Source organism: Leucopleurus acutus, assembly GCF_964270905.1.
Source record: "Leucopleurus acutus genome assembly, chromosome: 6".
Lineage (NCBI taxonomy): Eukaryota > Metazoa > Chordata > Mammalia > Artiodactyla > Delphinidae > Leucopleurus > Leucopleurus acutus.
In genome coordinates, this window is record NC_139149.1 from 505,080 (window position 1) to 533,030 (window position 27,951).

Here is a 27,951-nt window from a genome sequence, read left to right on the forward strand (position 1 = left end):
AACTGAACAAGCTCTTTAATTAGAAGCGACTATGGGAATTCATAAGTGTATAAAAATAACTAATTCAGCTGTGGCGCTGAGGGAAGACTTCCTAGAAATGGTCACATCTTCGACCTGTGTCTCAAAGGCTAAACAAGAATTAGCCAGCTACTTACCCCCAAAGAGCAGGCGTACGACACGTTAAGTGAAAGAAGCCTGTAACAAATGACGTATGTTGTATAATTTCATATATGTGAAATGTCCAGGACAGTCAAGTATATAGGGAGGAAGTAGACGAAGGGTTGAATAGGACTTGGGGATGGGGGTGACCGCTCATGGACACAGGGTTTCTTTGGGGGATGAAGAAAAGGTTGTAAAATCAAAGAGTAGCATTTTAACAGGTCATTGACATGCCTGTCAACTTTTTCCTCTGTGATTTCATCTGCTACTTCAAACCAGAGAATTGCAATCTCTGAATTCATCTTAGTTTCCACCAAATCAAATGCTGCCTCCAAAAAAAAAAAAATAGTCGTGATGTTCGTACAACTCTGTGACTATGGTAGAAATGACTGAATTATACACTTTGAATGGGTGAAGTATAGTATGTGAATTGTATCTCAGTAAAGCTGTTTTTAAAAAGCAGGGGGAGGGCTATCCTGGTGGCGCAGTGGTTGAGAGTCCGCCTGCCGTTGCAGGGTACACGGGTTCGTGCCCCGGTCTGGGAATATCCCACATACCGCGGAGCGGCTGGGCCCGTGAGCCATGGCCGCTGGGCCTGCGTGTCCGGAGCCTGTGCTTCGTAGCGGGAGAGGCCACAACAGTGAGAGGCCCGCGTACCGAAAAAAAAAAAAAAAAAAAAAAAAAAAAAGCAGGGGGAGTAACATGAATTCATGTAATACTTATGAGTATTTTCTCCGTGCAGAGCTTTGAGGCAGGTTCTACAGACACTGAAATTAATTAGTCAGGTAATTAATAAAGCCCCTGTTGCTCTTGGCACTTACAGTCTAGCATGCAGGTAAGGCACAAGAGAGATTTAAATTATGCTTCTTTATGTACTTTAGATAATACCAATATACAGGAAGCATGCTTCGTGTATATCTGAAGGATAGGCTATAAATGAAGAGCGTGACAAGTTATTTATTTTTGTCTTTTAAAGCCTAATGGTGGTATTCCACATGATAATCTTGTCCTAATCAGAATGAAACCTGATGAAAATGGAAGGTTTGGATTCAATGTAAAGGTAACTTAGAATTTATATTGTACTCAATTTTTAAATTAAGGTGTTTCTGTGTTGCCAATACTGACTGATACTCGATTTGCACTGTTTTGAAGGGAGGATGTGACCAGAAGATGCCTGTGATCGTGTCCCGAGTTGCGCCAGGAACACCTGTGAGTCACAGCAGCCTTCCCAGTGAATCCTAGCTTCGAGAATACATGCGTATTTTTATTAGTATAAATAAAGGAGTGAAATGAATCATTTAATTTGTCAAGTAGCACATGATGTTGGCTGAATCTCCTTAATTGCTGGGAAGTTAATTTTTATTTATTCCCTATCTATAACAGTTTTTAAAATCCTTGTTTTTACAGAGAAGCTAGATTCTATGAAAATAACCCCTTTAAACAGCAAAATGTAGACAGAGGTATAGTTTTTGTTTGTTTGCTTTTTTTGTTGGCTTCTGTTTTCATTTAGAATTGTTTAACCTACGTTCTATTTGTCTACTTTCTGTTTAAAATATGTATTTTAAGTTCTTTATTATGAACATTCTAAGCAAAAGTAGAGAAAAGACTGCATGAACCCATGAGGATGAACCCCCTGTGCCCCCTCCTTCTGGTTCAGCACCCATGAACTTTCTGCTCATAAGGACAATTCTTGATAAATTGTGGATACATCATCTTTATTGATCCTGTGTATAGCAAATATTGCTTTCAGATCCCCATTTCTGTTGTTGTCTCCTCTGTTTAACTGCATTTCTCTTACCTAAATGGTCTCTAAGGGCTTGGAGCCAGCACCCATTGTCATTCAATCATCTCTGTGTCCCGGGAGAGGCAGGAACCTGCAGCCTGAGGGAAGAGGCTAGTTATGGGGTCTGGTGCTTTGCAGCAACCTCACAGTTGATTTGAAGATCGCAGTCAAGATTGATCAAGGATATCATGTTACATGGTTTTAGTTCTGGTTTTTAAGGACTTTGTTGGTTGCAAATAACAAGGAACTCACGGAATACCCCTGGCTTAACCATAAATACAGAATTTATCGTATAGCTGTAGAGGTGTGTCACAAAACCCAAGGACAGGAATGCACTCAGACTTCTAGAAAGAACTTGAAAAATCATCAGGACTCTATTTTTCATCTCTGTTTCTTTTTATGTGAATGTTCCATTCTTCTCTCTCAGTGCAAACCAGTTTGTACACTGAATTAGCTTCATTTCTCAAGCTGCTCCAAATAAAATACATTCTAAATGAGAAGTGTACTTAGTAGCAGCTTCAAGCCAAGTCCTGTAATATTAGCACCGCAGACACACTCTACCTGCAGAAATGGTTGTGACTCCAAAATCTGTACTACATAGAAATTGTGTAGCTACCACCATTCTGCCCCTCAGTCCACGTGGGGTGATGTGGCCACTAGCAACTTCGGGATTTGTACGTTACCAGCTCAGCAACAGACTCATTAGGCCCCTCAATCCAACTTACAGACTCCTAGGAAGCAAACCCTTCATAGATCCAGCTTGGACCAGATGTCCTCTTTTAAACAAATCCCTTGTGATCAGAGGTGACAAGACAGGGATATGATGTATAAAATGACTACTGAACCTACTACACATGTGAAAGATGGGGGAAATAGTCCAAAATTATTTGTTCAGTGTGTATTGGGAAGTGTGTGTGTGTTTGGGAGTGCAGATGAGGAGACGAACGATTGCTAAGTTCTCATCTAGCAAGTAGAAAGTTAGATAACGTCTGAAATAAAAAATAAAAAATAAAATTGGAACGTTATTTAGAGATACCGAGGTAAATACAAAAGATGTAGCTAAAATGTTGAAAGAAGATGCCTCAAAAGAGGGGGAGAAGATAGGGGAGAACATAAGAAATGGTTTCTTATCATAATAATCTTATAGACCTAGTCAGCTCTGTAAACTGTGTGGTGTATCGCTTTCCCAAAAACAAAAATTTTAAGTAAAACTTATTTTTAATTAAATATGTCTTTTACCTGACGATTCCACTTTTAGGAATTACCTCTAATGAAACAGTTGGAACAAAGGATACACAAGGACGTTCATTGTAGTATTGTTTGTGAAACTTAAAAATTGGAGGGAAAATCAAAATGTACATCATTAGAATTGATTAAGTAAGTTATGCATTGCTTTGCAGCTCTTAAAATGATAGGTGATGTAGCATATATAAGTATGGAAATATTTCCATAAGATAGTATTATGAAAAGTGCATATTTGACAATGGAATACTACTCAGCCATAAAAAAGAATGAAATAATGCCGTTTGCAGCAACATGGATGGACCTAGAGATTATCATACTAAGTGAAGTAAGTCAGACAGAGAAAGACAAATACCATATGATACGACTTATATGTGGAACCTAAAAATGCAAATGAATTCATTTACAAAACAGAAACAGACTCCCAGACATAGAAAACAAACTTATGGAAATTCCCTGGCAATCCAGTGGTTAGGACTCCACGCTTCCACTGCCAAGGGCACGGGTTTGATCCCTGGACAGGGAACTAAGATCCCGTAAGCCACGCGGTGCAGCCATAAAAAAGAAAGAAAGAAAACAAACTTACGGCTACCAAAGGGGAAAGGGGCAGGGAGGGATAAGTTAGGAGTATGGGATTAACAGATACACACTATGGTAAAGAACAAAAACCTACTGTATAGCACAGGGAACTATATTCAATATCTTATAATAATCTGTAATGGAAAAAATCTGAAAATATATGTATATATTTGTAACTGAATCACTTTCCTGTATACCTGAAACTAAATTAACTATACTCAATTTAAAAATGCATATTATACTTTCATATGTTTGTTTTATCCATTTTAAAAAATATGAGTTATGTAAATATATTTTAAAAATCTGGAAACATGATAAAAAATGTTAGCAGTATTTCATCTGGGTAGTGGAATTACTGTTATTTATTACTTGCTTCCATCTTCCCTTTTTTTTTTTTTTTTTTTTTTTTTTTGCTGCATTGGGTCTTTGTTGCTGCGCCCGGGCTTTCTCTAGGTGTGGCGAGCGGGGGCTATTCTTCGTTGCAGTGCGCGGGCTTCTCATTGCAGTGGCTTCTCTTGTTGCGGAGCACAGGCTCTAGGTGCGCTGGCTTCAGTAGTTGCAGCACACGGGCTCAGTAGTTGTGGCTGTTGCTCTGCGGCATGTGGGATCTTCCTGGCCCAGGGCTCGAACCTGTGTCCCCTGCATTGGCAGGCGGATTCTTAACCACTGTGCCACCAGGGAAGTCCGTGTCCTTTTTTTAAATTGTCTGAAATCATGACAATGAACATGTATTGCTCTTATAATTAGAAAAAACCAATAAACCTTTTTTTACTTGTATGCCAATTGTAATAGTCATAAAAGAAATATTGATTTTTCTGAACAGTGAATATGGATAGTTTTCAATTAAGTCAAGGGTGTTCTTGAACATTCTATAGAGAGGTTCATTTCCAAACAAAATTTTATGACTAGAAATTTTCTTTTTATGCTATACAGATTACTATATTGGTAATTTTTCCTTTTTGCTACATAGAACTATGTTTCATAAATAGAGACTGAATTTAGAACAAATTAAATAAATAGAAATGTGTCATTTTTATATTATTTTATTAATTTAAAGACTATTACAGTTTTCCAGTTAGAAACCTCATTTTAGGTGCTTGAGGGGAAAGGACAGTGTTTCAAATATTTTAGTGTCATTTTTTATATTGGAAACCTTCTAAAATGGGTAATTTCCAAAATCATGTTTTTCTTCCTACCTGATCATATTTGAGCCAATAGCTCTTGCTCCAGCAAAATTCATTTTATCTGGACTTGCCAGATCCGAATGAAATACAAATAAAAATCTGCCCTGATAAAAGGCAGATTAAGTATGAGAGTGTTACTTCAGTTATAATGGGTAACCACTGTGCTATAACATGCAAAGATTTTTTTTTTTACACCACTACAAGAAGTAGAGAAAGAAGCAGCTAGAGAGAATGGTCCAAACCTTAAATTTGAATTTTCCAGATTTTAATGCTTTGCATTGAAATATCTCATTTAAAAAATTTCACAACGATGAATAATTAGGACAGATACATGTTCCTTTCTCAGAGTTTCAGGTGTCTAAGATCACACATGTTCATAAGCGGAAAGGAGGAACTTGGCTCCTAGACCAGTGCTCTTTCCACTAGTGACAGTACCTTATTGGACTTCGTTAACTTTGTTTTACAGTGAGTTTAGTTGTGCTTCCATCTTTCAAGCCTTTGCCACGGCCCTTTCTGAAAGGTCCAGCCCTATCATTTCCTTCGCGGTCTGAGCTATCATCCTGCAAACTTGACTCCCATGTGTTCTCATTCCTGTGTCCCTGGAGCAGGCTGTCCATATTTCTGTTGATCTCTTTTACCTTATTTACTTGTTTGTTTTCTCAATAAAATACAGGCAGCCCTCACGTGCACAGTTGTGCAGGGCTGTAAAGATAACCGTGCAGTCTGAAACCATACAAAGTGCTCTTGACAGTCAGTGGGGAAAATTATGTTTGTTTCCATGGCCTTTAAATTTTTCATCGAAACTTTAAAATTTCTGATGCTTTCTCTTGTAAGTATATAGGGAAATGAAAAAATAGTAAAACTCATGCTGATTTAGTATCGTGTAATTCCAAACATTAGAAACATTGAGAATTAAAGTGTTTTATTTCTTTGTGAAAACTTACCACAGGTAATTTGTGAACAGTGCTTGTCTCCTTGTCATATAGGTTAAATTACAGAGTGAGCATTTTTTCTTAACCTTGGCAAGTGGTCATAATCCTTTCTAAGTCTGAATCCACTTCCACTTGTCCTTTGCACTTTCAGTGATGTGAAATATCTCCCAGGAGTGCCCGTATTGAGAAGTTTTTCGCCAGCATCACTTCCTCAGACGTCTTCATCCTTCTTGTTGCAGCCACTTTCATCATTTATGTTGATAAATTCACCTTCTCTAAATTCCTTTCCCTGCGTATCTGGGGTCTCTCAAACAGCAGAAGTGTCAATATTTCCATAGTCAACTATTTCTTCTATAACTCAGTTTATGTTCAATTTGAATTTCACTTCCAGCACCGTCCCTTTTTGTTTCTTTGCTATACTTTTAACTTTTTGGCTAGCTCGCTCTTTAAATTATCCATTTTTACGTGGGTTTATCACTGGGAGACAGAGACAAGTACCCACTTTGCTGTCTCTACATGAACTGAATAACCAATGCCCAACGCCAAGTCACCAGTAGCCTTTGAAAGAAGGGATGTGATTGCTCACTGATCATGGTGCATATTTATGATTTACATAGTGACTTTTGGACTGACATGGGCTAGCGGCGAATTTTGTACTTTATGCAGTTATTCATAATTAATTTATCACAGTTCCTGAAATTTGAACCATGTTAGGAGACTGGTGTTATTTAACTCAGCTGTGGTGACTGAAATTTGTATGTAACTGCACAGTGCAAAGTGAGGGCTGCCTTGATCTGTGCACCTTGAGAATGTTAGTCTTCTCTGTATGTCTAGGTATATAATAGGGCATTAGGGGAAAAGGTATTAATGAAGAAGGAAAAAAGGAGTGTCTGTGGGAGAGTGAGATTCCTACTTCTGCTTTCTTAATGGATGAGTGAAGAAGACTTCTACATGTGGTTTTAGTTCTGCTGCAGCGTCTATAAACGTAAGTTCCTGTGCCTTACTTCCAGAAAGCCGGATGCAAATCGGAGACCTTATTCTCATCCCATTACAGGCCGACCTGTGTGTCCCCCGACTGAACGAAGGGGACCAAGTGGTGCTGATCAACGGTCGGGACGTTGCGGGGCACACCCACGACCAGGTGGTCCTGCTCATCAGAGCGAGCTGCGAGACGCATCCTGGGGAGCTCGTCCTTCTAGTTCGACCCAATGGTGAGTGCTCTGGGTCGCACTGGATGTTCTTATAATTCCTTCATGTTTATGCCTAGACACAGCGGCCGGAGCGGGCTTCTTAAAGCACAGGTCACGTCATGTCAGTCTCTTGCTCAAGGCACAGCGGCTTCCGCTCACATGTGGAGTAAAATGCAGATTCTTGGCCACCTTGCCCACCCCCGGCCTTGCTCCCTCTCCAGTCATCTGTGCTGGCCTTCCTGATGGCCCTTCTGCCCGAGGCACTCCTCCCGATGTTCGTGGAACGTATACCCTCACTTCGCTCGGGTCTCTGCTCAGATGTCAGCCTCGGCAAGTTCTGTCCTGACCGCCGTGGCTGAGATTGCCTCCCTTGCCCCCAGGTGCTTGAGGAGTCCTGGGTCCTTCCTCAGGTATACTTGCTGTTCCACGTGCAGAAAGCCCTGCAACAAGCTAGAGTTCGGTTTCTACGACAATCTCACGAATATGCTGCCACATGGAGTGCTCAGGGGCTCCTGAAGCCATCCATTGCCCTTTTGGACAGTGTTCCTAATTCTCTCACTTTGTGCAGAATAAATGTGGTGCGGAGTAAGCTCAGCCTCAGCAGTGTCCCGAGAAGGGTTTTCGCAGAAACTGTGCCTTCCCTCCAGGCTCACGGTCCCAGGCCCTCAGCCTGTGCTCATCGTAATGGCACTGCTGTGGGTTCCACAGCGCTCACCAGTCCCCTCTGAGAAGCATTCGTAAATGCCATACCTCCTCCTGGCAGGAGACGTGCTCTTCTAGTTTTGTTCCCAACAGTTACGTTAATCACAGTTTTAGCCACAAGGGTGGCTATTGGTTAGGGCCACATCACCAGTTACATACCATAGAGAAGTAAAATGTGATTAGAACTCTACCGATTCTCCCCATGTACCCATTTTGCCTCTTGGGTACAAACAGACATTTTCATTTTACCTTCTCTGCAGGCAGACCTTAGAGATATTGCAGGTTCGGTTCCAGACTACCGCAATAAAGAAAATACTGCAATAAAGAAAACAGCGCAGTAAAGCGAGTCACATGATTTTTTGGTTTCCCAGTTCATATAAAAGTTATGTTTACACTATACTGTAATCTGTTAAGTGTGCAATAAATCACATTGTCTAAAAAAAAAAAAAACAATATCCATACCTTAATTTAAAAATACTTTATTGCTAAGAATTGTTAACCATCATCGGAGCCTTCAGGGAGTCATAATCTTTTTTGCAATAGTAAATCAAAGATCATTGATCATAGAGCACTATAACGGATACAATAATAATGAAAAAGTTTGAGATCACGGGAATTACAAAAATATGACACAGAGACACGAAGTAAGCAAATGCTGTTGGAAAAATAGCACCAGTAGACTTGCCCAACACAGGGTTGCCATAAACCTTCAATCTGTTTAAAAAAAAAAAAATACCATAGTTAGATGTCTGAGAAACACAATAAAACGAGTTTTGCCTGTACTTTGTGTTTTTCTGCGTTCATGGTTTAGAATTGGCTTCCTAGGAAAATTCAGAGGACTTCAACAGAACATTCTATTTTGACTTTTAAAGAAACTCATTTATTTAGATCTGTTATTTAGGTGATTCATTTTTAGGCATTTTCTGTCACATAAAACAACTTAAATGTCATACTAAGAATCATCTCTCAATTTGTTTTTTTCTGTTTTCTCTTGGTAACAGATCCTAAAGAACTTAATAATAATATTAGCTAATAGTTTTTAAATGCTTTCCATAGACCTGAGCTCTTTTATGTATTCTCATTTAACCTTTACAGCCATCCAGTGATAAATTATCCCCATTTTATAGTTGAGGACATTTAGGCACCAAGACATTTCAGTTACCTGCTCACAAATTCATGACTAGTTCAGAAGCAGAATATGAAGAAAAGTCTATATAATGGAAAAGGCATGGCCTTTTTGCAATTCCAAATCACTCCATTTATACTTTAAATTAGGAGAGGAACCCACCTAGGGCGTACATTTTTTGGCAATGATCTTTCTAATATTGCTTTATTATCAAAATCTAGACCAGGATTCATTTTCAGTGTGGGTTTGTCATGTCTATTTTTTAAAAAATACTGTATAATCAAAATTTTAAATTATGTTTGCCAAAACGTAGCTTGTTTTTCCTGGTGTTTCCCCCTTTAAATCTTATTTCCTCTTAGACAGATTGCATTTCCATCTTTTTGTCTTTACATTCTTCATTTCAGAAATCTCTTCTTCTCAAAAGCACATATGTATTTGAGCAGGAACAAAACTTCTTAAACAAGGCCAGAAGCTTGACTCCATCCTTAAGGGGCTCTTCTCTGCTTCAGCTTTGCCTTTTCCCATGGGGGTCAGGATTTTGTGGGACCAAGGTCACAGCGTCTGTGACCTCCCCGTCCTTTTAGACCACCTTTTTCAACCCTCAGTTCTCTGACCAAATAACTCTGAGCCCATTCCTGGGCCTCTGTGGCCATTTTTCCCAGATCCGTTCTCCCAAGGGTTGATCACATGATATAGGCCAACAGGGTAGCGCAGAGGAAGCAATTTCCAAAGGGGTGTAGAATGGGCTTCCGTGTGGGCTGTGAGGTTCAGGGTGTGCTTATAGGCCCCCACGTTGAAGAGTGGAGCTGAGGGTGGCCTAAGGGCCACAGTCTAGGGGTGGCTCCCCTCACTGCCACAACCATGCATTCTGGCCTAGAATTCTCCTTTGAAATCTGACCTCTTAAGTTGTTTGGTAGATACATCAAGGAATGAGAATAGAAAGTATTTTGTTTAGTATTCTGTTCCGCTTATGTGTAGCTTTTCACGTCTAGACCTATGGTGTGTATAGGCCTCTATTGCTGCTCTTGTCCCAGGTCCACAAATTAAAGATCCGGTCAGAGCTGCTTCTTGGCCTTCCTCTTTTTCCTACTGTCTCTTCAAGTTACAGACATTTTCAGTAATATGGCCAAGAACCTTCTTTTCCCCAGAGGTACTTCTTCTACTCCACAGCCACTCTCAACCCATACACAGTGGCCCCAGACTCAGATCTGATGAGTTAGGAATAAATGAATATTTTTCCTGACACAGAATTAAATAATATCTGGTAATTTCCTTTCGCCAACTCATTAAGGTTTCCATGAGGCTTTTTTGATTTTGGTTTTGGTTTTGTAGCTGTGTATGATGTAGTGGAAGAAAAGCTAGAGAATGAGCCGGACTTCCAGTACATTCCTGAGAAAGCCCCGCTAGATAGCATCCATCAGGATGGCCATTCCCTGCGAGAGTCGATGGTCCAGCTGGCTGCGGGGCTCATCACTGGGACAGTGCTGACACAGTTTGATGTAAGTAACGTTGTGTGGGAAAGGTGTTTGCCTGTATTTTCACGGCTTCTTAACTGCCTAATCTACTGTCAGTTAAAATTTATATACTAAAATATTATTCTGAAAAATACTTGATATAAAAAGAATTCTAAAATGCAAAGTTTTAAGAAGTTGCTTCCAAAATACTAGCTATGGTTTCATTAATAGATATCTGTTTAAAACAGAGGGATAAGGAGGTTTTATAGGTATGTCATCAAGCTACATTTTCTCTGTAATTAAATAGCTGTTTTAATGAAAGGTTGCAGATAGACTATTATAGATGTAAAAATACTGAGTTAAAGGAAAATAATTTTTGTACCTTGTACATAAAAATATGTACCTACCTCGTATTTAATCCTTCTCTAATTTTTGTCAGGGTAGTTAGCCATCATTAATATTTGTTGCTCTGAAATGTATGTTGAGGGTAGGTGACTATAAAATATTTAGGGCACGTCAATTTTTCTTTTAAATATCTCTAAAGTAAATGAAAGCTAGGTGTTTCCTACAGATGTGCTATTTAAAACTTCAGGTACTTTTGCTGTAAGGAAAATTGTTTTTACTTGTTTTACTATTTTTCAAAATATATATAGTTCATGTCAGAGATTTTGCAAAATTCAGCTTTGCAAATCTGGTTCAATACCTTACTAAACCTAAGGTACATCATTGTATAGATGTGGTATTCCAAGGAAAAAAACCTGTTTCTTGATAGCATAGAAAAGTCTGGAAAACAAAAACAAAACAGAAACTCTTGATGGCTTTCTGGACACGTTCTTTTTTTTTTTTTTTTTTTTTTTTTTTTTTTAGCAACTATATCGGAAAAAACCTGGAATGACAATGTCTTGTGCCAAATTACCTCAGAACATTTCCAAAAATAGATACAGAGATATTTCGCCTTGTGAGTATCTACCCTCTCTGTATGTTATGTTTAATCTTCTTAACATAACTTTATTAAAACATTCTTTCTTTTAAATTTTTTCAGATGATGCTACACGGGTCATTTTAAAGGGTAAAGAAGACTATATCAATGCAAATTATATAAATGTAAGTTTTTTTTAAATTATGCCTTTGTCATTTGGAATAAGAGGGACCACTCTAACTTTGAGATTTATTCCAGAATCCATGATAATGACAATCAGCTCTTTTAGTATGTACCTCTGATAAGGACTTTTTTTTTAAGCCAAACTATTATACTGTTATAACACTTAGAAAAATAACAGAAACAAAGAAAAATAACAGAAACAAACACTTAAATGAATAATATGCTCAACTTAATTTACATAAAGAAAAGTACATGTCAAAACTGCAAGGAATTACTACCATTTTTCACCTATTAGATTGAAATATCAAAAAGTTTGATAATACCCTATACACGTCTACAGCCTTTACCTGAAACCTTGGGGTCAAATATGCTTTGGGATTCAGAATTTGGAGGATTTTTGAAAGGTTATTCGGTGCATATACTGTAATAAGTAATGTCCCCAGCAGGCTATGGGACATTACCCTATAATCAATATGTTGATACTCAACAGCAAACAAACTATGGATATTCCCACGAAATAGGACTGATAGACTATAAACAGGTTCAGGTCGGATACTGTTACCAAATAAGTCAAGGTTAGGTTAGGTATACCAAAAAAGAAGAGAGAGAGACAAACTTATGCTTCAGAACATTGCGAGTTTCAGAATGTGGAGAAAGGATTGTGGATTATTAAGGAGTTTACTGAGGAACAAGCTTTCCTCATACATTCTTGGTGGAAGTATAAATAGGGACGACCTCTTTGGAGAGCCATTTGGAGCCGTCTGTTAAAATTTTAAATGCAGGGCTTCCCTGGTGGTGCAGTGGTTAAGAATCCGCCTGCCAAGGCAGGGAACACGGGTTCGAGCCCTGGTCTGGGAAGATCCCACATGCTGCGGAACAACTAAGCCCGTGCGCCACAACTACTGAGCCTGTGCTCTAGAGCCCGTGTGCCACAACTACTGAGCCTGTGCTCTAGAGCCCGTGCTCCGCAACAAGAGAAGCCACTGCAATGAGAAGCCCGCGCACTGCAACAAAGAGTAGCTCCCGCTTGCCGTGACTAAAGAAAGCCCGTGTGCAGCAACAAAGACCCAATGCAGCCAAAAATAAAATTAATTAATTAATTAAAAAATATTTTTAAATGCACATGCACTTTGATCCAGCGTTCTCATTTCTTCCTGTTGCCTATACAAATATATTTCTTCCTGTGTGCAAAAATGTTAGGTCTACAAACTATTCAGTGTAGCCTTGGTTATGATAGCAGATAAATTGGCCACACCTTAAATGTTATATGAATTTACGGTACGTTTATACAGTAGAGCCATTACACAGTATGAAATTTTATGTACTAATCTGACATGATTTTAAAGGTAAAGTAGAAAAAAGGGAAACAAGATGCAGAACAACATTATATGCTACCATTTATATTTTACAGCAAAAAAGGAAAGTAGTTTTACGTGTACATTTGTGTGTCGTGTGTAGTATATCTTCAAAAGGACATGATAGGAGCTAGGAAAAAGGATTGCCCTCCTGAGTGTAAACTGGAGGCTGGGATGGGAAGGAGACTTCTTTCCTCACCCTTTGGTATCCTTCCAGTTGCCATGTACACGTCACCTTTTCTTTTTTTTAATTCAGTCTTAAAAATACAATAAGATGATGGTTCATCTTCCCCAAATACTTACAGTCTTACTTTCTGAAAATAATGAACTTAAAATATTTTTCTAATCTTTTCATGTTACATATATTATATATATAATTATGTGCATATTACATAATATTTATACATCACATTATACATATATACACATATATAATATGAAAAATCTCAACTAAAGCCAATGGCAGAATTTTTGCTTCTCACAAAATTTACTAATAAGCTGGTTAGAGACAGTTTTTTTTCTTTTCCATTATAATTTATTACAAGATACCGAATATAGTTCTCTGTGCTATACAGTAGGTCCTTGGTTTTTTATGTATTTTATATAGTGTGTATATGTTGATCCCAAACTCCTAATTTATCCCCTGCCTTTTCCCTTTGGTAACCATAAGTTTGTTTTCTATGTACAGGCAAACATTTTTTATTTCTATATCAATTCTCTGCCTCTGAAACAGGATTCTCTGTAAAGCTGCGCTTAAAAAAACCATAAGAGCGCTTTGGAAAATATTTAAATTCCTGTTTCCGCTGATTGAAAGATAAATATGTATAACTACTGCACATTGCCAAGAAATTTCTGCTGCATGTAAAATAAATTGTTGATAAAGATTTGTTTTACTCACTTTGCAATTTATTGAGATTAGTTGTATTCAGTTATCATTCAGTAGATGATTTTCATGTGTTTGATCCTAGTAAAAAGTAATAATGCAAACGATTTTGTTTTTGTGTCCTTTTAGATGGAAATTCCTTCCTCTAGAATAATAAATCAGTACATCGCTTGCCAAGGGCCGTTGCCACACACCTGTACAGACTTCTGGCAGATGGCATGGGAACAAGGCTGCTCCACGGTTGTGATGCTGACCACACAGGCCGAGCATGGCAGAGTAAGTCACGCTGCCCAAAGCTTTTCTAGGCTGCATCGCGTGCACAGTCAAGAGAGCCACGTCGTGTGGTCTCTTCTGTCACCTCTAACGTCCTTTCTTACGGGGTCGTGATTAAAATCATCATGGATAAGCGCTTAACTGTGACTGACACATAATAAGTGTGTTATAATAAATGTGATATAAGTGTTAGCCATTATTATTTAAATGGACTAATATATACTTGATAAGGGATTTGTATCTAGAATATATAAAGAATTCATACAGCTTAACCATAAAATAACAAATACCCCATTTAAAAATGGCCAAAGGATCTGAATAGATGATTCTGCAAAGAAGATATTCAAATGGCCAACAAGGTCACGAGAAGATGCCCAGCATCATTAGTCATCAGGGAAATGCGAATCAAAGCCACCATGCGTTACTACGTCATATCTAGTAGGGTGGCCAAAGTAAAGATGACAGAAAATCACCTGTGTTGGTGATGATGTGCCGGCAGTGGAACCTCCTGTACCGCTGGTGGGTTTGTGAAATGGTGCAGCTGCCTTGGAAGACAGCCTGTCAGCTCTTTAAGAGGCTAAACGTAGAGGGACTGTAACTCAGCAGTGTCACTCCTAGGAATACCCGAGAGAATTAAGTCCACGTCCACACAAAAACTGGTGCACAAATGTTCACAGCTGCATTATTTTTAATAGCCCCAAAGTGGGAGAAAACCCAGATGTACCAGATAAAATGTGGTATATTCATACAGTTGAATATTATTTGGCAATAAAAAGTTATGAAAAAATAATACATGCTGCAACATGGATGAACCTAGAAAACACTGTGCGAAGTGAACAAAGCAGTCACCAAAGACCGCGTATCTTATGCTTCTATTATATGTGATGTCCAAAGTAGGCCATAGGGGACAGAAAGTAGATTAGTGGTCACCCAGGCCTGGCGTAGAGGGAGGAGAGGGGGCCAGAGGGACACACAGGGATTACTAAGGGCTGTGGGTCTTCCTTTGGGGGTGACGAAAATGTTCTAAAAGTGATTGTGGTAATGGTTACACAGCTCTGTGAGTATACTAAAAACAATTGAATAGTGTATGTTAAATGGGTAAATTGAATGGTATGTGAATTGTATGTCATGAAACCTTTTTTTAAAAAAATCTTAATTATGAAAATAAATGGATTGCATTTGGCATTTTAGTTGAAGATTCTTTCTCATTGTTAACTTAAATCTAAATTAGTGTAATGGTAAAACAATGGGTGGAAGCTTGTTGTAAACAGGATATTTGCAGTCTCAAAATATATCCAAACAGACTATTATTACAAAGAGAAAAAGTGGCAAAGAAAAAAATGATACTAGTTGGTAGATCTAGGTGAAGGGTATATGAGAGTTCATTAAATTATTCTTGTCACTTTTCTGTAAGTTTGAAAGTTCTTAAAAATTAAAACATTTTAAAAATTGGAGAACCTGAATTATGTATATTTCTAAAATCTATTGATACCAGGTTAAGTGTCACCAGTATTGGCCGGAACCCACAGGAAGTTCATCCTATGGGTGCTACCAAGTCACCTGCCACTCAGAAGAAGGAAACACTGCATATGTCTTCAGGAAGATGACACTGTTTAACCAGGAGGTACGAAGGCAGGGGGTCTGTTGGTTAGAGCTGTTTTGTTTAAGGTAGAGGCTTTGACAGATGAAAATGTTTTTAGTCTGAGTCCTAGTTACTAAGAAATATTAAAAAATTGCTGAACTATTTGCTTCATTGGGATACTTCGGAATCTTATGAAATGTATTCTCCTACTATAATATTTCCAATTTCTGTAAGTAAATACGAATGATCAATGAAAAAATAGTCTAGTAAATAATACTTACTACTATTAACATTGTACTCTTCCTATTCATAAAAATTATGCCAGGGGTGTTGGCCATAGATTGTTTCCTCCACGTATTATCAGTAAGGTACTGGAGTCCATCTGTAGAAATGGAAAGAACAATTGAAAGCTATCAAATTATTCCCCCCCCCCCTTTTTTTTTTTTTTTTTTTTTTTTTTTTTGCAGTACGCGGGCCTCTCACTGTTGTGGCCTCTCCCGTTGCGGAGCACAGGCTCCGGACGCGCAGGCTCAGCAGCCATGGCTCACGGGCCCAGCCGCTCCACGGCATGTGGGATCTTCCCGGACCGGGGCACGAACCCGTGTCCCCTGCATCGGCAGGCGGACTCTCAACCGCTGCGCCACCAGGGAAGCCCCCTATTCCCCTTAAGAGTGGAAGAGAGCAGTTTCACAGTCTTCTCAGTATTAAGGAGGAAAAGATCGTAGGCAGGACCTTCTGACCTCAGACAGATTATAGCTTTCAAATTGTTAGTTTTTCTTACTGCTGCCTGGGTCAGTCCACGTGGCTTCCAGATCAAAGCCAGAGTGGAAACCGACGAGGAAACGCCGGCTCAGTAACCCAGCTGGGAGATGTGTGGAGGGCAGCACGTGCCTGTCCTGTTGGGCTGCCAGAGCCTGGACCAGCCACCTGGGGCAGAGAGGCTGTAGGGGCTTTGGGGGCTGAAGGCAGAAAGAAGTGATGCTAGAGAAGAGCAGACAGCACAGCATCAACGGCCAAGCCTTTGGAGACGAGACCACGTCTCCCCTGGTCCCACACGCAGGCCGCCGCCACCGCACCCCTCCCCGAGGGTGATTACAGGAGTCCAGTGAGACAGGGCCTTACTGACCAGAAAGGGAAGGAGCGCCACGTTGTGCTGAAGGAACCTGGCCCTGGATAAAGCTAAAGTTACAAGAAAGTAAAGTTTTCAAAATCTTACGGGCTAGAGATAGGAGAATGAATTTGGGGTGTGGGCGTGGACACTGTATAGCTTGTGGTTGTATGACAAGGCAAGCCAATAAGCTGGTTCTTCACTTTCCTAAATAGACATGACAGATGAGCTTGAAGAGGGTTGCATCAGGTGATATGTGTATCCCGTCGTTCTCCACCGGCAGATTATCCATGGCAGTTGTATATATTTTAGTGGCTTTTCTTTGCAACGCTGAGTACCTCAGAACTATGCTAAGACACAAATTAGTTTCTAACGTTGGAGCCAATTATAATTGGGAAAATTAACTTGCTACCATCAGTACATACATACATGGGTAGATAGATGAATAGACAGATAAATGCTACCCCAAAACTTAATAAAATATGATTTTACCTTACCCATTCTTGTAGATTATTGGTACCGTTAAGTTCTTTTGTTAACAATAATAGTCAAAGGTAATCTGTGCTAGATACCTTCAATTCATCTGAAAAATTAGTTATCAAATTAAACTGAGGTCTCTTTGGGAATTCTTCTCTCTTGATTACCTTACTTTCACGTTCTTTTCTGGAAGCTCCATCTAATGTAAATGATAGTAACCAGATTTCATAGTGTTGAATGACTATAGCTACCAAGTATTGAGCATATGATTCCAAACAGCTGTGACTGGGTGCTTGGCAGGTCCTCTCACTGAATCCTTTTAACATAAGACTGTCCCTCTGAGGTGTAGATGTCATTTCATTTTTCACTTGGAGAAAGTAAGGCTCTGAATTAGCATCTTTACTGGCAAAGTTGACATTTGAGCCAAGATGTATAAATTCAGTACCTTACTTGCTTTTTTTTTTTTTTTTTGCGGTACGCGGGCCTCTCACTGCCGTGGCCTCTCCCGCTGCGGAGCACGGGCTCCGGACGCGCAGGCTCAGCGGCCATGGCGCACGGGCCCAGCCGCTCCGCGGCACGCGGGATCCTCCCGCACCGGGGCACGGACCGGCGTCCCCTGCATCGGCAGGCGGACTCCCAACCGCTGCGCCGCCGGGGAAGCCCCTTACTTTCTTCATTATACCAACTTTTGGCTCCCAAAAGAGTTAAGTCCTGATTGATTTTGTGTTTTTATGCTCTCCAGTGTTTAACCTACATTTATTTTGAGATTTTATTTTTCCTGATATCCGTAATTTCACTTGCACTTATCAATAAGTATTAGCCCAACTTTGTTCATTAAAAAAAGTGGTTTTTTTACCTTACTTTTTGCTCACCTAACAATTCTTTAGTTTTCTTTTAAACATTTCTCTGGGATCTTAATCTGTTTTTGCCTGTTTACTTGATTATCATCCTAAAAATACTCTACAAATACAGAAATTGAGTTGTAAGAAGAGTAATAATCCAAGCGACTGATACTTAAATGGGTACAGCTGTTTCTGTAAAATGGTTTCTTTCCTTTTCCTTGAACTTTTGGGTTTTATTGAGTTTATACATTACTTTTTTGGCAGGGGGGAATGAGAGTGCTTTCTTTTGCTTTTCTTTTGTTTTTTTAAAAATTTATTTATTTTTGGCTGCGTTGGGTCTTCGTTGCTGAGCGCGGGCATTCTCTAGGTGCAACAAGGAGGGGCTGCTCTTCGTTGCGGTGCACGGGCTTCTCATTGCAGTGGCTTCTCTTGCTGTGGAGCACGGGCTCTAGGCGCACGGGCTTCAGTAGTTGTGGCTCACAGGCTCTAGAGCGCAGGCTCAGTAGTTGTGGCGCACACGCTTAGTTGCTCCGCGGCATGTGGGATCTTCCCAGGCCAGGGCTCGAGCCCGTGTCCCCTGCATTGGCAGGCGGATTCTTAACCACTGCGCCACCAGGGAAGTCCATTGCTTTTCTCCTAAAATTAAAGTGACATGAATATTTGTTTATATTTTAAGGATTATTTCTAACTCAGGTGCGTAATTTTTCATTATACATAGAAAAATGAGAGTCGTCAGCTCACTCAGATCCAGTATATAGCCTGGCCCGACCATGGGGTCCCTGACGATTCAAGCGACTTTCTGGATTTTGTTTGCCATGTACGAAATAAGAGGGCCGGCAAGGAAGAACCTATTGTTGTTCATTGCAGGTATTTTATTTTCTGTCTATTAGGATTTGAGTAACTGACTAGATGTGTCATTTTTAAAAGGGAATACGTCCTTCAGTTACGGTTGTCACTCTGATAGATCTCGAAGCTAGGCTCTGAAGAAGGCAAAGGGTATGTTTTAACAGATGACTGACAGAAATTTTATCATAAGAAGTAAGAATAATACTGTGCTGATTCTTGGCAGTTTGTCTTCTTCATAGTTATGTCCTAAAGTTAATGGTTTCATAGATTTGATGAAATACAGCATTGCAGGAGCTAGGTTGCATCCTGAGGTTTGGATTTCCTGCTTCTGGCCCCTCCTAGGACGTTTGGTGAGCATCTCACCTCCTTGGAGTGGCGCTGCCCAACCCTCTCAGGAGGGACTACTTCCAAGAGCCCCGGTGAATGGCGGCTCACACCCTCCTTCCTTTCACACTGAACCCTTCTGCCCTCAAGGGACCAGATACCATGCTACAGCCTTGCAGAGATTAGGAGCCAGAAGTTATTTTCTCCTTATCCAAGCGCTTTATTCAGAGGATGTATTAAGGTATCTCTTTATCCTTAAACTTTCCAGCACTTTTTAAGAGCAGACTTTCAGATCATCAAAACAGACTGTAGACCAAATATTGGAGAGGCAAAATGGCAGGAATGGTGGACACGTTTGGCTATTTCATATCCTTAGTTCCCAAGAGCTACTTTATCCACATTCACAGCGTACTTCACAAAGTTGTTCTTAACTGTGTCAATGGTGAAGTTTAATGAAAATTAAATTTGGTTTTAAAAATTGATTTTTGAGTGTGTAAAATAGTTGTCTTTTGTGCATTTGTTAATGATTTATTATTGTAATCCTCTTATTTTGTATTTTAAAGCTGTTTTCTCCAATAAGCTTCTATACCTTGTTCAGATTTTAAAAACTGAAGTGTAACTTTTAAAATTGTATATTTGCAACTAACAGTGGGGGAGGGGTGGTTACAGACCATTTAATCTGTATTAAGTGACTTTGTTTTTTTTTTTGGTTTCCAAAATAGTTTCCAGTTGGCTTGCTACTTTTATTAATATAAAACATTAAAATCAAAATTGTTCTTCTACTGTAATATGATTCAGTACAAAAGGCACAAGAAGTGTAACAGAATTGTATCAGACCTTGCCCCATATTTGTCTTTTTTAGTGCTGGGATTGGAAGAACTGGGGTTCTTATTACCATGGAAACAGCCATGTGTCTCATTGAATGCAATCAGCCAGTTTATCCACTAGATATTGTGAGAACAATGAGAGACCAACGAGCCATGATGATCCAAACTCCTGTAAGTACTACGTGCCTCATGTATGAGTGTGCATTCTCAACGTGATGGTTTTTGTTATCAGTATATATTTCAAACCATACTTTTCTCTTTTTAATTCTCTGCCAGGAGCTAATAACCTTAGCACAAGGACCAGCAAATACTGCCAATGAGCCAAACTCGCCACTTGTGTTTATAAATAAAGTTTTATTGGAAACAGCCAGTCATTTGTTTACATGTTGTCTATGGCTGCTTTCACATTGCAGTAGCAGAGTTGAGAAGTTGCAGCAGGCACCATGTGATTGCAAACACGAAAGTATTTGCTATCTGGTCTTTTACAGAAAACGTTTGCTAACACCAGCCTATCATGCTAGTTCTGAACTGCCTAAACAGGTGCAGAGGAGGAACGTGCCCTGGGTTACTTAGTCAAATGGAGTGCTGAGAACGATAGTGTCCCTAGACTGGAGAATCTTGATAGACCTGTTTTCAGTGAAACAGCTGTGGGGAAATTGCCTTTCTTTTTTACATAGGAGCTTAAATTGCAACAACAAAAATCATCAACATTAAGCTACTAACTTACTATATTCTATACTGACTCTGAATTATGTTCCAAGAATCAAAAGAGGAATCATGGAATTTTAGAGTTAACGCTAAGATTATTTTTTATATTAAGCCATTGTGAAACGTTAGCACTGTTGGTGGCATTAAGGTTACTGAAGTGAACTGACCTATGTGGTAAGTGCCTGTCATTTTTTTAGCTTTTAATTATGGAAAATTTCAAACATACACAAAAGCAGACAATATAATGTAATCAACACTGTGTTGCATACTCAGCCCCAACACTGGCTGTGGTGTTTCCTTCATACTGCCACCTGTTGTCTGCACATTTGAAGCAAACCCTACACATCATATTGTTTTGTCCATACATATTTTAGTGTGTCTCTCTAAAAGATAAGGAGTGTTTTTTTCTTCTAAACAAAACCACAACACCATTATCACACCAAAGTATAATTAACAGTAATTCCCTAATATTAGCAATAGCCAGTATTCAGATTTCCGGTTGTCTCATATAAATCATGTCTTTTTAAACTTTAGAACAGCTTTATATAATTCACATGCCATAAAATTCACCCTTTTTAACAAGTGTACATTTCGCTGGGTTTTTTTATATCACAGAGTTTGGCAACCATAATTGCTATCTAATTTTAGCATATTTTCATCACCCCAAAGAAGACATCCTGTACCCATTTTTCCCTGTTACCTTCCCCAGGCTTCCCCCAACCTAGCCGTAGGCAACCATTAATCTACTTTCTGTCTCTGTAGGTTTGCCTATTCTGACTTTTCATGTGAATGGAATCATATAATTTGATCTTTCATAAATAATTGGCTTCTTTTAATTACCATAATATTAAAAGGTATATACATTTTGTAGCATATATCAGTACTTCATTGCTTATTCATTGAATAGATACACATTCATCTGTTGATGGAAATTTACATTGTTTCCACTTCTTGACTATTATGAATAATGATGCCATAAGCATTTGTGTCTATGTTTTTGTTTATAAATGTTTTCATTTCTCTTGGGTATATACCCAGGAGTGGAATTGCTGGGTCATGTGGTAACTCTGTTTAACTTTTTGAGGAACCGTCAGACTGTTTTCCTCAGCAGCTGCACCATTTTGCAGTCCCCTGGCAGTGTGTGAGGGTTCCATTTTCTCCACATCATTGTCATCACTTATCATTATCTTTTATTTTAGCCTTCCTAATGAATATAAAGTGATATCTTGTGGTTTTGATTTGCATTTCCATAATAACTAATGATATCAAGTATCTTTTCATGTGGCCATTTATTTGTATACCTTCTTTCGAGGACTGTCCAAATCTTTTGCCTGTTTTTCAATTTGTTTTTTTTTTTTGTTTTATTGTTGAATTGTAAGAGTTCTTTATATTTTCTAAAAACAAGTCTCGTCTCATAGTTCTATGGTTTGCAAATGTTTTTGTTTATGCTATTCTTTCACTTTCTTGATTAAGTCATTTGAAGCACAAAAGTTTTTCATTTTGATTACATCCAGTTTTGTTTGGTTTTTAATCACATACACTTTTGGTGTCATAGCTAAGAAATCATTGCGTAACTTAAGGTCACAAAGATTTATTCCTGTTTTTTCTTCCAAGAGTTTTATAGTTTAGCTGTCACATTTAAATGTCAGATCCGTTTTGAGTTCATATCTGCATGTGGTGTGAGGTAGGGGTCTACCTTCATTCTTCTGCATGTGTATCTCCAGTTGTCTCAGCCCCATTTGTTGAAAAGACTGTTCTTTCCCCATGAATTGTCTCTGGGTCCCTTGACTGCAAATGTAAAGGTTTATTTCTGGACTTTCAGTTGTATTCCATTGATTTATATGTCTGTTCTTATGTTAATACCACACTGTCTTGATTACTATAAATTGGTAATAAAATTTGAAGTCAGGAAATCTTTATCTTGCAACCCTGTTCTTCTTTTTCAAGACTGTTTTGGCTACTCTGGGTCCCTTGCATTTCCATATGAATTTTAGAATCAGTTTGTCCTCTCTGCAAAAAAAGCAAGACAGGGATTGCATTAAATCTACAGATCATTTTGGGGAGTGTTGCCATCTTAATGATATTCCGTCTTCAAAAGCATGAACACAAAATGTCTTTCCATTTATTTATGTCTTCATTAATTTCCTTCAACAGTGTTTTGTATTGCACAGTCTTATCATTCTTTTGTTAAATGTATTCTTAAAGTTTTTTTAGTCTTTTTGGTCCTATTGTAAGTGTACTTGTTTTCTTGATTACATTTTAGGACTATTCATTGCTTGGATATAGAAATAAAACTGATTTTGCATATTGATCATGTATCCTGCAACCTTGCTAAAGTCATTTATTAACTCTAATAATTCCTCAGGATCCTCTATATACAGATCATGTCATTTGCAAATAGAGATAGTTTACTTCTTCCTTTCCAGTATAGATGCCTTGGTTTTCTTTTCATCTTTTCTGGCCCTGGCCAGAATCTCCAGTACAGTGTTAAATAGAAGTGGTGAAACCACACATCCTTGTCTTGTTCCTGGTCTTAAGGGACAGTTTTCTGTTTTTCACCACTAAGTACTATAAGGTTAGCATGGATTTTTCATTAATGCCTTTTATCAAGTTCAGAAAGTTCCCTCCCTTTCTAGTTTGTTGAGTGTTCTCATGATGAAAGGATTGATTGATTTTGGGGTGTTAAACTAACCTTGCATTCCTGAGATAAATCTTACTTAGACATGGTGTTTAATTCTTTTTATATGTTGCTTGACTTGATTTGCTAGTATTTTCTTGAGGTTTCTATTTCTATATCCACACATAATAGATTTTTTACTTTTAATTGTAGTAAAATACAAAACGTAAAATTTACCATCTCAACCATTTTTAAGTGTACAGTTCGGTAGTATTAAGTATATTCACACTGTTGTATAACCAATCTGTAGAACTTTGTAATCTCTATAGCCATTAAATCCATTTTTCTCTCCCCCAGCCCCCGGCACCCACCATTCTATTTTCTGTTGCTGTGAATTTGACTGCTCCAGATACATCCTATAAGTGGAATCACACAGTTTTTATCTTTTGTGACTGGCTTATTTCACTGAGCATAATGTCCTCAAGAGTCACCCATGTTGTAGCATGTGTCAGAATTTCCTTCCTTTTTAAGGCTGAAAAAAATACTTCCTTGTGTGTATATACCACATTTTTCTTATCCTTTCATCTGTTGATGGACATTTGGTTTATTCCCACATTTAGGTTATTGTTGAATAATGTTGCTGTGAACATGGATGTATAAATATCTCTTTTAGACAGTGCTTTCAATCTTTTCAGATATATATCCACAAGTCAGATTGCTGGATCATATCATATGTAATGAGTTTTTGTTTCTGTTTTCACAGTTTGTGTGACGTCAGGATTCGAATATGGCCCACACATTTTGATTGGTCTGTGTGTCTCCTAAACCTCTTTTAATCTGTGTCTTCCTCCTGTGTCTCTCTTCTTTCTTCTTGCAGTTTATTTGATGAACAACACAGGTTGTTTGTGCTACTTGTTCTCCCATAGTCTGGATTTTGCTGATTGTGTTCCCAAGATGGTGTTCTCTGTCTTTTCCAGAACTGGTAAATGGATCTGTAGGTTGCAGCAGCTTCCTTCAGAGGGTACATGATGTCTGTGTCTTCCTTTTTGTGATGTTAGCAGCCTTGGGTGATCAATGTCTGCATCATTAATTCATTGGGCTTGCAAAATGATGATATTCTATCATTCCTTTATTATTTATTAGTTGGAATACTTCTTTAAAGAGAAACTTCTCATCTGCTCTTTGGTTAACCAGTGGTACAGTCTGTATAGGAAAGACAAGATTAACACTTGATGCTTTCCCTTTATTTATAAGTTTTCAATATAATGAGTTGGTTCATTGGCCTCTCCAGGGTTGGTTCGTTCCCATTTCCTTGGGGCCAGTTCTCGGAATTGTGGCAGCTTATGTCATGGCTACAGCCTGGTCATCGTGTAGTTCACTTCTTCCACCTGGCGGGGGTTTCAGTATCTATAAGACAGCTCACAGGATACGGCTTAGAATATTATCTACAGCCCTTGAGGAGGAACTAAAGGTCCTTGACTCTGCTTAATGACTATAGTATTATCCAGTCGCCTTTGACTGTTTTCCATTGTTTCTGCATTTTCTCATTTCTCTGATTAAAGTTACTCTTTGGCTAAAATTTTTCCACAGACAAAAGGCAGGCTGAGGACATGGGGGGCATAGACCATAGGGCCCTGCTCTGTTTCAGGGCTTCCAATACAGACTCAGACCACAGTGTTTTCACTTACCATTTTCTGCTTACATCTTTGTCCCTTTTCTTCTTTAACAAGAATGCTGGTTCTCTACAATACCAGAAATGAAAGACTTAGCATATCCCAAGTCCTCATTTGTTTTATTCCAGATTACCCAACAGCTGTCTCAGAATAACAAAACTAACACTACCAACAGTATCGTTACCAAAAAGAATTTTCACTTCTTTCCACAGTTCTTTTTGCTTTGGGATATATATTCTACAGAGATACACAGTTAAATTACTGTTTCAAAGTCCTTTGAAATAGCTCCTCTGTATGTGGTTATGCCATCAACTAGATACATACATTGATATGTTTTATATTTTCAATTTATGGAGGCTTTTAAAATTAATGTTCTAATTATGGAGTATCTTTACATGGTTCCAAAGTAAAATCTATAAAAGAAGGAAGTATATTCTCTATCTCTCTCCTTCACCCTGTTCACTCCTTTCCTTATAGGAAACCATTTTTTTTATGATTTATCCTTCCCTTGCTTTTTTCTTAACATACATTTTGAGATAGTACATATTTGTATTCCCCCCCTTTCTCTTATAAAGATAATATATTGTATGCACTTTTCTCTGCCTTGCTTTTTTTACTTAACAAAATATCCTGGAATCAGTCTGTAGCAGTCTGTAGACTTCTTTTCCTTTCCCCCCCATTTCATAGTACCGCACTTTGAGGATGTACCAGATTACTCACCCAGTCCCTTACTGATGACGATTTGAATTGTTTCTACTTTTTTGTCATTATAAGTAATTCCGCAGTGAATAGCCTCATTTCTGAATAAATATTTTAATTTCTTTTTCTAGTTTGTCTTCTGGATAGATTCCTAGAAGTGGAAATGCTGGGTCAATAGGTAAATCAATGTAATTTTGTCAGACGAGGCCAACTGTCCATCCATAGGGATTGTGGTATACACATTGCTACTAGCAATGTATGAGTGGGTTTTGCCGACAGAATATGCTGTCAAACTTTGTTTGCCAGTCTCTTGGTGAAAAGTGGTATCTCTGTGCAGTCTTACTTTGTATTTCTTGTATAAGCAAGCCAAGTGAGATGTTTGTCTGTCTTTGTTTGTTTTCTAGTTTTTCTGATCCATTCTATTTTTTTATATTTTATTTTTCAGAGTCAATACAGATTTGTATGTGAAGCTATTTTGAAAGTTTATGAAGAAGGATTTGTTAAACCTTTAACGACATCATCAAATAAATAAGAAAGCAAAGGTCTGGGATATGTGTTGGAAAACTGCTTTCCATTATATTCACTGTGCCATAATACTGCTTGCAGGAAATGGCATCTAAACAGACAAAAAAAAAAAAAAAAATGAAGAACTAACAAAAACTGAAAACTTCAGCACTGTTGCACTTTATGTTTCAAAAAAGAGTCACTCTCTCAAAATCTGTCATTCATGTGTTTGAAGACTCTTTCATGCTTTGCTCCAAACAAATAGTGAATAACTGAGTATGTTCAGGGTAATTTAGGAAATCTTGTGGTGGTGCCATGCAGTCCCCTTCTGGTAGAATTGCCACAAACAAGGCTCAGAATTCTCATCGTCTCTGTTGTACACTTGTATCTTGAAAGCAAAAAGAAGTCAACATCAGGAGTCAGCTCTGGTGTTTCCCAGTGATTCATGTTCTTACTATACTGGTTACCAGATGTTACTTTTTAAATGTTAGCAATATCATTCTCAATATTAGCCAATACACTGCCTATGGATGCAGCACATCTTTCCCTACACTTCCCCCCATAGACACCTGCTGTTTGGAAGAAGAAAGGTGGAATTTGCTTTTCCCAGGAAATGCTGCACATTGTCAATTTACCAGCATCTTATAGAAAGTATAAATAAGAATCTACAATTTTTCTTTTCTTTTTTTTTTTTTTTTTTTTTTTTTTGGCGGTACGCGGGCCTCTCACTGTTGTGGCCTCTCCCGTTGCGGAGCCCAGGCTCCGGACGCGCAGGCTCAGCGGCCATGGCTCACGGGCCCAGCCGCTCCGCGGCATGTGGGATCCTCCCGGACCGGGGCACAAACCCGCGTCCCCTGCGTCGGCAGGCGGACTCTCAACCACTGCGCCACCAGGGAAGCCCTACAGATTTTCTTGAATTTAATAATGTAACTTATATTTATCATAAGGTTGGCTTATTCCAAATCATGTGATTTCACATACTTGATGTAAAGGAATGCATGCATTGTGTCTTAACCCCTTAAGTGCCTTGAGACGTCTTTGTATGTCTAATGAAAAGGCACTCCTCCTTTGACCCCACTAGGAGGTATGTATGTATATTGTACATTTACAGTTTTATGCATTTTGAATCAGTTCACATTTTTTAAAATAGCTTCTCGTATTGAGAGTTATGCAGTCAAAGAAGAGTAATGAAATTCTATTTCTTGCTCAATTCCTGTATTTTGCCACAAGAAGCCAAGATAATTTGTGTTCTACTGAGTGAACGCTCTGCTGCTATGGAATTATTCAAAACCTGCACATTCCTTTCCTGAGGGACAGGGGTTACAGTTTAGCAGCTGAAGTTAAAAGATGCTTTATTCTTCAAATTTCTTATTTATTTTATCCCTGACTTTAGAAATAGCATCTACTATACACATTAAAGTTAAACATATGGAAACTCTAAACTAAAGTTAGAGCAGCTAATTGTGACTTGTTTCTATCACTAAGTAAATGATCAGCATTCATTTCATTTCTTACCAAGCTTTGTTCACACTGGTCTGTTGGTTGGCAGACCACAAACGAGGGATGAAACGTCATTGAGTGTTTCTAATTGTAATCCCTCAGTAGCTGAAATGAGGGCTTTCTTGTCATTTTTGTGTACAATTAAGTTGCTCCAGTTTATATATACTTATTAAGTTATAAGCATGTTAATATGGAGAGTTTTGATTGTCCAGCCTGATGGAGGACCTGATTCCCTTTAAGGATGTGTATATTCTCCTCTTCAGGTTTTTTAATTTTTAAG

General features: G+C 38.6%; 1 protein-coding gene across 1 annotated transcript in view; it reads left to right on the forward strand.

Moving 5' to 3' along the window:
- PTPN4 (protein tyrosine phosphatase non-receptor type 4) overlaps positions 1–27,446 on the forward strand; it is a 180,181-nt gene extending 152,735 nt beyond the window's left edge. The window contains exons 17-27 of the mRNA XM_082841828.1: positions 1,136–1,219; positions 1,312–1,368; positions 6,934–7,090; positions 10,230–10,396; positions 11,219–11,309; positions 11,394–11,455; positions 13,821–13,967; positions 15,460–15,588; positions 18,692–18,840; positions 20,006–20,141; positions 26,113–27,446. Of these exons, the coding sequence (XP_082697954.1) occupies positions 1,136–1,219; positions 1,312–1,368; positions 6,934–7,090; positions 10,230–10,396; positions 11,219–11,309; positions 11,394–11,455; positions 13,821–13,967; positions 15,460–15,588; positions 18,692–18,840; positions 20,006–20,141; positions 26,113–26,199 (1,266 nt within the window). The 3' untranslated portion in view covers positions 26,200–27,446. The remainder of the gene's footprint in view (positions 1–1,135; positions 1,220–1,311; positions 1,369–6,933; positions 7,091–10,229; positions 10,397–11,218; positions 11,310–11,393; positions 11,456–13,820; positions 13,968–15,459; positions 15,589–18,691; positions 18,841–20,005; positions 20,142–26,112) is intronic.
- The last annotated feature ends 505 nt before the right edge of the window (positions 27,447–27,951 follow it).